This window comes from Cottoperca gobio, chromosome 9 (assembly GCF_900634415.1).
Source record: "Cottoperca gobio chromosome 9, fCotGob3.1, whole genome shotgun sequence".
Taxonomy (NCBI): Eukaryota; Metazoa; Chordata; class Actinopteri; order Perciformes; family Bovichtidae; genus Cottoperca; species Cottoperca gobio.
The window spans coordinates 3975253-3989405 of record NC_041363.1 but is presented as its reverse complement, the minus strand read 5'-3'; the positions used below and the strand labels follow the sequence as shown (position 1 = coordinate 3989405).

The following is a 14153-nucleotide window of genomic DNA, read 5'->3' as shown; positions in this document are numbered from 1 at the left end:
TTATTTTGGTCTCATCAGACCACAGGACATGGTTCCAGTAACTCATGTTCTTGGATTCATTGTCTTCAGCAAACTGTTTGCGGGCTTTCTTATGCATCGGTTTCAGAAGGGGCTTCTGTCTGGGGCGACGGCCATACAAACCGATTTGATGCAGTGTGCGGCGTATGGTCTGGGCACTGACAGGCTGACATCCCACTTCTGCAACCTCTGCAGCAATGCTGGAAGCACTCGCACGTCTATTTTTGGAAACCAACCTCTGGATATGACGCTGAGCACGTGGACTCAACTTCTTTGGTCGACCCTGGCGAGGCCTGTTCCGAGTGGAACCTGTCCTGGAAAACCGCTGTATGATCTTAGCCACTGTGCTGCAACTCATTTTCATGGTGTTGGCAATCTTCTTATAGCCAAGGCCATCTTTGTGAAGCGCAATAATCCTTTTTTTTCAGGCGCTCAGAGAGTTCCTTGCCATGAGGTGCCATGTTGTCCAGCATTCAGAGAGAATTGTGCCCAAAACACCAAATTTAACAGCCCTGCTTATCATTTACACCTGAATCCTTGTAACACTAACGAGTCACATGACACCAGGGCGGGAAAACAACATCATTGGGCACAATTAGGACATGTTCACTATGGGGTGTACTCACTTTTGTTGCCAGCTGTTTAGACATTAACAGCTGTGTACTGAGTAATTTTCAAAGGACAATAAATCTATACTGTTATTCAAGCAGCACACTGACTACTTTACGTTATATCAAAGTTTCAGTAGGATAATGTTATCCCCTGAAAGGATATAACAGAATATTTGCAAAAATCTAAAGGGTGTACTCACTTTTGAGATATACTGTATATAAAAACAAACATACACACATACTGTGTTCATTTTTACATAAAACAAACATACACACATACTGTGTATTTTTACATACCTATTGGGTTCATTATTTTTGTCATGTTGCATGAAAGGCCTATATTGTTTACTTTTGTGTTAACATAAGACGCCCAGCTTGAGTTATGTGCAATGGAAAGTTGTGGGAACTCTGGCAAGTGCAAGCTATTTACACAGCTGTGTGTCGTTATTTAAAATTCTACTTGTATTTAAAGAAGGAAAAAGCAAACTCCAGTGAGGACAGAGTGAACAGAGAGAACAGATAAAAGTTATTGATCAGTAAATAAAAGAATACGTGGAAAGATCCAAATAAATTATGAAAAGAATCTACTGCCGAACCTGTGAGGGGAGAATAAATGATTCCTTGTCCACCTTGTCACGTTGTATTCCCTGTGGATATCTAATAATAATAATAATACACTTTATTTACAGTGCTTATACAAAGTCATAATACCCCTTGTGAGATTGTTGTCACATGCACAGACCGACCAGTCCCAGCCATAAAGACTTGCAAGTCCTTCAAAGTTGCTTCTCTGATCGATGTCCTCGTGGCTCGGCCTGATCTTGGCACGGTGTTGGTGGTGCCGCACGCTTCCCACTTCTTAATGATGCTCTGATCAGTACAGAGGGAGAGCTACAGCTCTAAGATGATGAGTTATAATGTGTACATACATTCATTTACTTTAATTTCCAGGGTGTAATGTGACAAAAGGTAAAGATTTTCACAGGGTATGATGACTTTCTATAGGCCCTGTATAGAGCACCTTTATACAAAAGATGCAGCTCAAAGTGCTTTACAGAAAAAGAAAAGAAATGTGAACATGGTTCAAATTTCTTGTTTAATTGTGTTGACATATTAGAGTCAAAGGTTTGTACAGCAGCACATTTGGATCTCTCTTTGTCTCACACCATAAATCACAACATACTGTCAACAGCCGGAAAAAATAAAAGTAATAAAATGTTCTATAAATCATTTAATAAATGATAAATGAACAAACCCCTCTGTTAAAAGCTTCAGAATATAGAGAGGAATGAAACTGGGAAGTTTGGTGCTACTGAAGTGGAGATTTCTGTCTCAGTCTTTAAAGATATGTATTTTAAAAGTCAAACATTTTGCTCACACTACAGGTGAACAGTCATACATGTTGTACACACTACAGGTGAACAGAGTCATACATGTTGTACACACTACAGGTGAACAGAGTCATACATGTTGTACACACTACAGGTGAACAGGGTACAAAGTTAGATATCGGCATGAAACTTCCCCACTTCATTACTGACATTAACACCATTATTAGTTTTCTGAAATGTTACGTTTAAATATGCAAATGAGACATTATGTAATGCTTTTGGTGCATTTAGCTGTAATCTGCAAACACAAATAGACAATGTGTTGTAAATTTAAGGCTAAATGTGTATTCGGGATGTTTTCTTCCACTAGTCTGTGTGGTGTTGTTCAGTATTGTGAAGCACAAAGTCAGCATTTGTCTTTCTGTAAGTTTAATGGAAGCAAAACAGCCCAAAATCTCAAAACTGACACCTGTGCCTGTAGAAAGGACACATACAATGCAATGCTCCCGCCCTCTTTTCCCTCACCTCCTGTCATATAAATAACACTCTGCAGCGTTCATGTAGTCATGAAGTCAGAAGCCATGAATCTCACCGCTCCTCTGCTGCTTCTCACTGGTAAGACTGTCAACATGTCAAATTACTTTTACTCTTTTCTCCTGATTTGTTCATCGTGTGTTTTTATTTGTTTTCCTCGCATGTCTTTACCAGCTTGTGTGGCCAGTGGTGCGCTGCTGCCCAGAGCCTTATGGCAGTTTGGGCGTTTGATTCGCTGCGCTCAGCCGAGCATTAACCCTTTAAAGTACAGCGATTACGGCTGCTGGTGCGGCTTCGGGGGGACGGGAAGCCCTCGGGATGAAGTGGACGCGTAAGAAGCAGCAGCCATTTTTTCTCCAAATCTTGTTTTCCAGTCATCTTTTCAAGACTAAAAGTAATTTTCTTTAAAATGCATCTTCTGCTCCTGTTTTCTTAGGTGCTGTAAAGTTCATGATGATTGCTATAAATCCAGCAGAAAGGCTCCTGGTTGCACGGCTCTGGTTGACCTTCCCTATGTTCTTGTTTATGATTTCACCTGTTCAACTCAAGAAGTGATCTGCTCAGGTAAGACTGTGACCCAACTGTTGTGTGGATTTCTTTTAGATTAGTTGATAATCGGCAACTATTTTGTGCAAAAATGATAGAAAATGCAGTTTTCAGCCTCTCAAATGTGGAGGATTCCTGCTTTTCTCTGTTTTACATGAGATTAAAGTTAATATATTTTGGTTTTGGACTAAAGACAATCATATCTTTGGACTTTGAGGAACTGTGATGGACATTTTTCACTATTTTCTGACATTTTATAGACCAAATGATGAATCCAAACAATGATCGGTTATTAATCAATACTGTATATAATTATAAGTTGCAGCTCTAACTGTGACTCCACTAAACTATGACAGTTTGATGCACTTATCTATTCATCAAAACATTCATATTTTAATTTCAACGTGGATGACTGTTAAAATTAAACAAAAGCTTTATTTTATTTCTATCTAGATTTTGTGTGTATTTCTGGGGCTGGTTAAAAGTAAAGCATCGACTGTATTCAGTGAATAGCAGACTGTATAGCTTGACTGCAAAGATAGACAATGAAACAAGGCTGCCTCTGTGACCTTGTGTGTATGTACTGTACATACACATACATATACATATATATATATATATATATATATATATATATATATATATATATATATATATATATATATATATATATATATATACACATACATATATATATATACACATACATATATATATATATATACACATACATATATATATATATATATATATATATATATATATATAGCTGTAGGTATTTCACAGCCGGGGATTGAGGTCTGATTCCGAGTGCACAACAAACGAATGCTCTCTTACTGCAGAGCACTTTCACACTGACACTTAGTGATAATGTGCGAGTGAGTGCGCTTCTTGTTTTGTAATTATTGAGCAGATATCTGGCAATAACACTGACTCAACTCTGTGTCCGCAGCATCCAACAATAAGTGCCAGGCTGCCGTGTGTGAGTGCGATCGAGTGGCGGCTCACTGCTTTGCTCAGACTGCGTACAACTCTGAAAACAAGAACCTGGATCCCAAAGTCCACTGTGTCGACTGAGTTATACAACCCAGAAAAACACGCACACAAGAAAATGCTGCATCATGTGTTTGGGCTTTTTATCAACTAAAAATCTATTAAATAGAAACAAAATGCTCTCATGTCTCTTGAAGTTTCTGGTTTATATTGATTTATTATAAGAAAGGAATCTTTAGGTTGCAGTTATGGCTGGATCATACATTCACAAACATTGTGCAGCAAGTTAATTAAACGTTAAAATGGTTTTAAAAATGTGAGATTTCAGGATGGTAAAAACACATTTAGGAAAATGTTTTTTAACTGATATCAGAAAGATATTTAATAAAACATTCAAGCAGCAGCGGTGTACAACAGATTCATTATTAGCGTTTCAAAATAAGAGGCTGGATGGTGGCTTTGGGGATTATATTGGCTTGTAGAGAAGAGTGGTCACATACTTCTTTTTGTATCGGTGCGTTGCACTGAGGACCATCACCCCGTCCTAAAAGACAAAGACAAGACAAAGTAGTTTATAGCTCAAGCTTACAATGTTCAAGCGGAATTGGTTTGACTTTTGATTTAATTGGAAAATAGTTTTACGTTTAAGTATTATATTGGCGATAAAAATGTGAGCTACAGCATTAACATAGTGGATAATGATAGAAATAAGTAAAAAGAGTTTAACACAGAAATGTATGGAAATTCATTAAATATTAAGTGTTTTTGTTGCATGTTGCACGTCTTATACAGATACTTGTTGCACGTCTTATACAGATATTTGTTGCACGTCGTATACAGATACTTGTTGCACGTCGTATACAGATATTTGTTGCATGTTGCACGTTGTATACAGATATTTGTTGCACGTCGTATACAAATATTTGTTGCACGTCGTATACAGATATTTGTTGCATGTTGCACGTCGTATACAGATATTTGTTGCACGTCGTATACAGATATTTGTTGCACGTCTTATACAGATACTTGTTGCACGTCGTATACAGATATTTGTTGCACGTCTTATACAGATATTTGTTGCACGTCGTATACAGATATTTGTTGCACGTCGTATACAGATATTTGTTGCACGTCGTATACAGATATTTGTTGCACGTCGTATACAGATATTTGTTGCACGTCGTATACAGATATTTGTTGCACGTCGTATACAGATATTTGTTGCACGTCTTATACAGATATTTGTTGCACGTCGTATACAGATATTTGTTGCACGTCGTATACAGATATTTGTTGCACGTCGTATACAGATATTTGTTGCACGTCGTATACAGAACAGATATTTGTTGCACGTCGTATACAGATATTTGTTGCACGTGGTATCCAGGACATGCAACACAAAATGTTTATGTCTCTTTATGGTGAACAATGAATCATATATGTCCTGACAGTTTCCCCTGGTTTCACTGTGTGGGACTTTTAAAATGTAAAACTGTTGTATAAATATGTTTCAGTTCAAGAATATGTATAAAGAAAGAATAATTAAGACTTTATGAAGTGGCAGGTAATCTGTTTACCTTCGTGGATTGTGTGACTGTAGAAAAATGTTTTTTTTTAGTAGTTTCAATCAATTTAACTGAAACCTGACGCAACATCAAGTAAGGGAGAAATAACAGAAACGGTAATGAAACGATGTTTTTAAACATTAAAGATGCTCAGAAACTAATCCAAAGAAATCAATAGGAAAAAGTAAAAATAGTAAAAGTAAAGGATAAATTAATTTATCTTGTTTATTCACTGGCACTGAATGTGGGTTGTGTTTTGATTGTGAATGACTTAATGTGCACTCCCATGTGCTGAACAAATATAAAACTAAATGACAACACATTATTGTTTAAGTCACAGGAGGATTTGTTACCTTGATGGAGAGGGCGTACAGGTGATTGAGCATCACATGGTTGGGCTCTGGCAGCAACGTCGGGTCACACTGAGGAGGATTCAGAGGATGAATTAAAGCTCATGCTGTTGTAACAGGAGGCGAGCGTGTACTCGAGCACCAAGCGTGTACTTACAGAGATGCCTGTTTCCTTGTTGAGCAGCACCTGCAGCAGGTGGGGAGGTAAGATGGGAGGATGTTTGATCTTGTCTTCGGGCTTGATCACATATGCTTCCTGTAGGTAGGGGCCGGGAGGGGAACTGGACAAGTCTGGGGAAGAAGGAACACACAATACTATTTTAACACAGCCTTATGTCAAAATAATAACATACAATTCATTTAAATTCAACTTTATTTCACAAACATGTATCCATGTCAGTATAAATATAACAAAATACATAATACGAGGATGACAACACAGATAAATCATTGCAGTTCAGTGCGATTAAAACACATATAACATAACACAAAGTAAAAAAGTATTATCCATTTACAGTCTGAAGAAAACTGTTTTCCATCGTGTTGAACCACATTGATCCCCAGAAAAGGAGAAGATGTGATCCAACCCCATCTTTCTACGCATCCAGAAAACACATAAATATCGTAGCGTTAAGTCTTCTATACTTACTAACAACTTCCCTTCAGCGCACATACATACGTGCTGTGTTTATTTGTTTTTAAACTGATTAATTGTCAGTGGTTATTATGTATTCTTGTAACCTATCCAAGAGAATTTGTTCTGATAGTTTGGAAAGTATGAAATTCTTCTACAAGGTTCGCAGCACCAGATTCATTATAATATATAAAAGCAGATTAAAACACTTTTTTAATAATATTTGACTGTCTGAAAGTGGTTATTAATGAATGAATACTTTGGGTGTCAGTACCTGAAATATCTTCAGAGTCCTCCGAGTCGATCCTGAGGGCGTCAAAGACTTCGAAGTCAGTCGTCTTCACCTGGATGACATTATTTACTGTTCCTGTCTTAGACGTCATCACAGCCTGGCAGAGTGTAAACAGACATTTGACACGGACACGTGAGAGTGTGGAGAAGGCATTTGAAGGAACATATATTACGTATTATTACACATTAAACAAAAAAGGTGGGTTATCTCTAAAGCTGTCACTCACCCCAGCAGGATCCAGGGTCCACTGACCGTCTACGCAGAACTTGTACTGGTGCTCTCCCTCCATCAGCTCCACAATAGCCACAAAGTTTTTCTGACTGAAGACAACCATGCGTTTAATTTCCACCGGCACACACAGATCCAGGATGTACAACGCCTTGAGTCAAACTACCTTTTGTTGAGAGGGATCTTGGTGGCCCAGTTGTTAAAAGAGCCGGACACGAAGACTTCTTTGGCGGCACCAGACCACCTGAACATCGTTGGTCTGGCCTCCGTTGGACTTTTGCTGTCGCTCTCCATGTCCTGCTTCCAGGCCAGAAATTCCTGTATTTCCTCGGGAGCCTGAACGGCATGATATCAATGTGTTGTTGCCATGTTAATGAGAGCAGCTCCAGCCCCCTCAGCTCCAGCCCCCTCAGCTGCACAGAGGGAGCTGGAGACCCAGTTTATGTGTTTGCATGTTTGCATGCTAGTAAAACCTTGTGCATCCTCCTCTAATGAGAACATACGTAACACACTCACACTTCAGCTTCTTGGACATATGTGGTCAAAATAATATTGCCACCTAGTGACGAGATCTGTAGTCAATAGTAAATATGGGACTACAATTCCCACAGCGCCCCAGCCAATTAAGAGACAAAGATGAGGGCAATGGACAGAACTCCCTGGTGCAACTCTTTAGTTTCCTGAAGGGCATTGTGAATGGACTCCACCAGTGTCTTGGCAGTTCTTTTCAAGAAGGAAATACATTTGCAGAGATTTCAGACTTGCTTGAAATAGATTATTACTGTGAACCTCCTTTATTATTAGTTGCATTCACTGGGACTGTTTTGTAAACACTTCATTTTAATGCTTTGACTGGTTCACCTGCAAAGTTGGTTGTCAAACAGCAATATTATGTTTATTGCATAGAATTCAAATGACATTATCCTCTTGATAAAACCCATGTTTGCGCTCTTGTTTGTCCAACAGGTTTACATTTTCTCAATGACATACTGTATGAGAAGGAAATGCCCTCTGGCAGCTGGCTCTCAAAGTTCAGATGACAGAGCTTCTTACCGGCACCTGAACACACCAACACATCTTTCCAAAAATGGAGGAGCAGCGTTCAGTTTTTATGCTCCATATATCTGGAACAAAAGGTTTTATACTTCTTTTTTTATAGCTATTTTAATTGTTTAATTGTTAGCTTTTTATTAAGTTTTTAATCATATTTCAAAGTCCTTTTATAATATGCTCCTTTTGCATTTTGTCTCAATGCTTTTGATGTTTTATGTAAAGCACTTTGAATAAATAAGCTTGCAACTTGCAGAACATTAGTGTGGTCCTCAAGGGTTTCATATCTAGTCCTATGTAATGGATCGTGGACACATATGGGATGTGTAAGTTATTAAAAGGCTATCTGGTTGCATAACATACAGTCGGCTGTATTGTTATTATTATTATTATTATTATTATTATTATTATTATTATTATTATACCTTATCGTCTCTGGGGAAAAGGTCTGCGTCCTCGCCGCTGTCCATCAGGATGTTGGGACTGGCCTCCTTCCCTCCTTGTTGTCCATCTCTGTCTGACCTCTCGCCCTGACCCCCGCCGGACCTGTCACTGCTGCTGTTCCCCATCCTGGTGGCATCAAACACTGAAGACACACATCAGGAGCAAGTGAGCAGAGAGCCCCACAGTGGGCCCTGATGACCACCAGGGGCCCTTCTGTCAAATGACTCCTTGAAAGAAACAATAGCAGCATATTTCTCTGTATTTGATCTAAAGCAGTGCGAGAATGCAAATACTCACCTAAAACTTCCCGGATGAGGTTTGATTGGATGCAGTTTTATCCAAAGGAAGTCTCCGGGTTCATCTGTGTGTGGCTTGTGTCTGTAAACACGTATGTTCTCGTTGTTTCCGTCTTTGACCTGCAGAAGTTTTGCTCTCGCACTGAAGCATGAGGCGCAGCTGCGTTCAGACGAACAGCTGATAACCTGCCGCTTGTGTTTTAACTTCCCTTTCTCCTACCTTTCTTCTTTCTTCTTCTCTCCTCACCTGTACTTTGTACGCTTTCGCTATTTCGTGGAGACCTCGGTGTGTTGTGTTGTGTGTGTGTGTGTGTGTGTGTGTGGTGAAGAAAACACACCTCTTCCGCCTCCTGTCCTCGAGCTCAGGGAGAGTTTAAAGTTTAACCCGATTGTCGCCAAATATTTAGTAACGGATGATTTAGATGTAAAGTACATGATTTCAAAAACAGATTATTTATAAAATAAGAACAAAAGTGTCAGTTGGGTGATTTTCAACGAGCCTAGTTACATTTACATCCTTATGAAAACTGAAAAATACTTATAGTTGTGGACAAGGAGGTAAAAGCAAACTGGGTTATTTCTGAAGCAATCAATAAAAAACAAAAGACACTTATGAACACACCTTGAAAATATCCCAAAAAGGGAGTATTTTAAATCAGTGGTACCCAACCTGGGAGCTGCAGCCCCACAAGGGGTCACAATAAACCTAAATGAACAGGATTGGGAAACACAAACAATTCATTTATTTACACAATTAGATTCATGCTTTTAGACTTTCCTCTAATCTTTGCCTTACTGGATAATACTTAGGATACTTATTGACACGTGCAACTGTTGTCAAAGGGTCAAAGTAGACATTGCTTCATTTCTACAGGGAACTTTCATTTTGTGTTGGTTTTGGCGCCCCCTGTGGACACAAGCGGAAGTTCTTCCATAAGCACCGCCTCCTCGTGTAAAGATCTTATCAATGCATTTGCTTTTTCTTTTTTAAACACAGCTGTTTGCAGGATGCATAGTGATGAGGTAATGCATCTTGCTATGTAAGATTAATAGCTGAACTTTGTTTTAGCCACCAATGTAAATTCATATAGTGATTTAAAAACCATGTCTCACAATGTATTTCATAAATAGAATAGACATTTTACATACAAGTCTAGGAGGAAAAGCCCATTCAGGATTGGTTTTGAATCAATTAAGTTAATTATTTTCTTTTTCTCTTTGCTGATTCTGCCCCAGTATCAACCATAACCACAAAACGTAACATAATCGGACCCGGTGACAGACATGTATAGAATATATAGCTGATCTTCTCACTGATGATCTCGTTGGCTCATATGGGACTTATAGAGACGTCAGTATCAAAATAAAAAACTCTACATTTTAGGGGTCACAACCTAGATGACATTCTGTCAGAATAATGTCATGTCCCGTCAGATTATTTAATGTTATGTCATGTTATAGTTTAGTTCATGTTCAGTGTTTAATGCCTCTCAGGTCACGTTATGTTAAGTTACCGTCACGCTTGTCTAGTGTCGTCTTGCACTTCCTGTTTTGTTTTGAAACTCACCTTTCCCTCTTGTTCCAGGTCACTTAACTTCCTGCCTTGTGTTTTCCTTTAAATTAAAAAGATGCATATACATTTTTTTATTGTATTTTCTGTATGGTTTCCAGTGAGAGGCCTGTAAAGCAGATTTCTGCTGCTCAGCAGGAGATCGCTCTCGTCCCGTATCACACTGAGTTCTTCGAGGAGTTCTCACGGCTCTCCTGTTTCATGCGATGTCTGTAACTGTACACACTCTTAACAAAGAGTCAGCAGTATTTCAGTGTAAGGAAAGGTCATCCTTTTTCCTTTTAGAGAGATTATTATCACTAATAATAATGGCAGCCACTGACTTTGGACAACCTTAACCCCTTGGCATCCACTTTCCCCTTTTATTTTCACTTTAGTAGATTACAAGTATCCAATATATTCACTATCAGCTTGTTCCAGCTCTTCATTGAAGCTGAGTGAAGTATTCAAAGACCCGATGTTTGTGCACGATATTACTGATATCCCCAAATTACATATTTGGTATCTTTGGAAAACTCTGGGTCCAACATTTTAAATGAAACTCTTTCGGGTCTCCACATCTCTGTTCCCAGTCCTCTTACACATATTATCAACCCATTAAATGGTCGTTATCAGTTGTTATGGGGAAAACTGCACGTTGTGAAACGGATGCAGTTTTAAACACGTGGTTTACTCCTTTGCTCTCGGCATAATTTCTACAGACACAAGACTTTGCCAGCCAATTTTGAACCTCCCAGCGGTGATCCAGCTTACCAATATATGATAATGGCCGACTGAGCCAATTAGGAGGTAAAGTAGGGCCATAACACCTCAAATCAGCGGGGGTCCACAAGGTCGAACCAAGCTAAGAAGACCTCCCTCTTCAGCTGGTTTCCATCAACAAGTTCTTGAGTTGCTCCAAGCAGCCACTTCAGCAACGAAGGCTTTGCTCGTTTGGTGAAAGTTGATGATTTGGCAGGTAGGTTTCTCCGCTTGACATTTCCAGCCCATCCTCACTCAATTCTTTGGGTTTTACTGCACCTATCCAGGAGCTCACGGGATCAAACAAACCCTCCATCTTGATATATTGGTGATTAAACTTTTATTATGTCTCTGTGCCGTCGACAGGCCGTATTCTCGTCAACACAATATCTCAAGAACACCTGGAGGGAATTTCTTCAGATTTGGCACAAACATCCACTTGGACTCAAGGATGAACTGATTAGATTTGGTGGTGAAAGGTCAAGGTCACTGTGACCTCACAAAACATGTTTTTGGCCATAACTCAAGAATTCAAACGCTAATTATGACGTATAATGTCTAATATGATAAAATGATGAAGTGATGACACTCTTGGACGGACTTGGATTGTGTTTGCCGAACAAACACAAGGCGGTAATTCTAGTTCTCTCTGTAATTATTGTGCTGGATCACAGCCTGAAGATGATATGCTCTTATTTTTAGCCTCGTAACAGTGTTGATATCACATATCAGAGGACACGATCCCGCAGACTCATTAAACTGCAACAGGTGTCAACGATGGGTTTGAACTGAGGCAGTTGTTGAAGCAGCGTGGGTATCATGAAACTCAAACTCTACTAATGTTGCTTCTAACAATATTGCATGTTATTACATTCATTCCCTTTTATTCCAAAATCATTCATACAGTAGGTGAAATAAAGACGTATTCAGCAGCAACAGTGAGACTCTGGAGCAGAGCTTCTGCTTTGCTTCCCGTGGCGCTGATCTCTCCATCAACTCTTCTCCACTTCCACCTCCTCACACCAAATGCTGTGGAGGAAAAAGATACTTGAAATCTTTCTGTCCTTCTGTTTTTGCACCATATATCTGCTGCATTCATACCGTGGTAAAGTGCACCACGGTGCATGCCGTGATGATCACAAGCCCAATGACAAAAGAAGCAATCCCCAGGTGGAGAGCTTTACGACCCAGTCGCTTGGAGCCGGCATAGTCCTGCTCGTCATAGCTCTTTTGGGCCTGCAGGTGAGTCAAAAGGAAATGTAAGATTCTTTGGACGATCATGTATTGTGAAGAGTAAACACATTCAGTGTCAAATTTGCATCCAAATGTCTCTCGCTGCACCTGCCTTTCTTGTTATCTCTAATTCATATGTGTGTTGATGCCAATGTGCTTAGCAATGAGAGATGCATCATGCCCTCATCTTGTTACTCACAGCTACGCCGATGTAACAGCTGCTGTTGGCACGTCGACCCAACACAGACCTGTCTCGCCTCAGACAGACATAAACGTGTTGGTCTGAAGAAGAATATCTACCAGATATTTCCCTCTCGTTGAATCACAGTTGGGATACATTCATTGTGTAGAACATTACAGTAAGAAGTTATAAACATAATGTCACTTTGATAGTCCTTAGATCAGTGTTTGTTTGACGCTGTTCGGCTGCCACTAATGTTTGATCAGCTTGTTTCTCTGATAACCTTAGATCCAGACGTCACTAAGATCCTTCATTTGGTTAAAACATCGACGAACAAGATCCTAAAAATCACAAAAAAGTGAATTTATGACGACAACGATGACGCATGCTCAAAGGGGATATGATGGCATCACAGGAGACCAAAAGAAACAGATTGTTTCAAATGGTTTCTCTAGATTTGTAAATTATCAGAAAGATTTGGGATAATGATACACAACTCAACAAAACATCATAGTTAGTCACATTTTAATGTGGAAATGTTACATATTATACCTTTATACCGACACGCCACATATAAATGGCAATAAAGTGTTCATGTACAATATGACCTCACATGTATCATCATCCCACAATGTTCTATTTTCTCCATATGATCTCTATAACTGAACCTCACTAAAAAAAACAAATCACGTCAAGTGTCTTATGCTATTTAAAAATAGAAAATATACATGTCCAAAAATCTCTCAGCATTGTTTTACTCACCAGCACAGAGAAAACCAGCGCCACAATATTGATGGGCCATGCAGGGCAGAAACAGGTGAACATGGTGAGGCAGAGAAAGTTCCTCAGAGGGGGGATCTCCTGAGCCTCCACGCATTTCAGATGGTCAGCGCTCCCGTCCAGCGAGGACTTCATGACCGGCTGCCGTCCCCCAAGACAGTAAAAGCAGAGAGGCGAAGCACGGGGCTGAGACACTGGGGGAGTGGAGGTGGAGGCAGTGGAGCAGTGATGATGGAAGAGAGAAATGAGCCAGCAGAGAGATGTGAGAGGGAATCAGTCTGAAGACAGACGGAGTGAATGCTACTGGTGTCAGGAAGAGGAAGGGCAAAACACAGGCTTTTATATGTTATAAATATATAGTAATGTAGTACAAATGTATTGTAATTAGTTTGAAATGTAAAGCAATTCAGTACACATTTATAATTATTCAAAAATTTGTAGTATTTTCTTAGAAATGTGTAGCAATTTAGTACAAATCTAGTTAGTACGCATTTATAATTTGTCCCAAATTAGTTGCATATACATAGAAAATGTGTAGTAATTAAATACAAATGTATAATAATTTATACATTTATAGTAATTTAGAAAAATGTGTATTTTATAAAGAAAAATCACAAATAAGTTGTTTTTTATACAACATTTCTAGTAATTTATTACAAAATATTTATAGTAATTTAGCACAACTGAAGTACAATTAGAGAATGTATTAAAATAACACCAGTTGTTCTCTTTCCAGTGTACATATGGTTCTTGTGT

At 39.1% G+C, this 14153-nt stretch overlaps 3 protein-coding genes across 4 annotated transcripts; 1 reads left to right on the top strand and 2 right to left on the bottom strand.

Annotated features, from left to right (window-relative positions):
- Positions 1-2530: 2530 nt before the first annotated feature.
- On the top strand, positions 2531-4205 carry LOC115013048 (phospholipase A2-like). 2 transcript variants are annotated; one of them, XM_029439011.1, is made up of 4 exons: positions 2531-2575; positions 2669-2825; positions 2931-3058; positions 3993-4205. In XM_029439011.1, exons 1-4 carry the CDS (start codon positions 2542-2544, stop codon positions 4115-4117), a joined length of 444 nt encoding a protein of 147 aa, XP_029294871.1. In that variant the 5' UTR covers positions 2531-2541; the 3' UTR covers positions 4118-4205. The 2 variants fall into 2 exon arrangements, with proteins under 2 accessions (XP_029294871.1, XP_029294870.1); XM_029439010.1 differs by having other exon boundaries at positions 2556-2825.
- A 12-nt stretch (positions 4206-4217) lies between these two features.
- Positions 4218-9254, bottom strand: prkab1b (protein kinase, AMP-activated, beta 1 non-catalytic subunit, b). The gene is made up of 8 exons (XM_029439001.1): positions 8894-9254; positions 8578-8738; positions 7269-7438; positions 7101-7194; positions 6857-6971; positions 6106-6239; positions 5952-6020; positions 4218-4577 (listed from the first exon to the last, which is right to left on the bottom strand). Exons 2-8 carry the CDS (start codon positions 8719-8721, stop codon positions 4500-4502), a joined length of 804 nt encoding a protein of 267 aa, XP_029294861.1. The 5' UTR covers positions 8722-8738; positions 8894-9254; the 3' UTR covers positions 4218-4499.
- A 1526-nt stretch (positions 9255-10780) lies between these two features.
- Positions 10781-13654, bottom strand: LOC115013053 (transmembrane protein 233-like). Its single transcript, XM_029439016.1, has 3 exons — positions 13380-13654; positions 12305-12439; positions 10781-12232 (listed from the first exon to the last, which is right to left on the bottom strand). The coding sequence occupies exons 1-3, from the start codon at positions 13530-13532 to the stop codon at positions 12221-12223; spliced, it is 300 nt and encodes a 99-aa protein (XP_029294876.1). The 5' UTR covers positions 13533-13654; the 3' UTR covers positions 10781-12220.
- Positions 13655-14153: the final 499 nt, after the last annotated feature.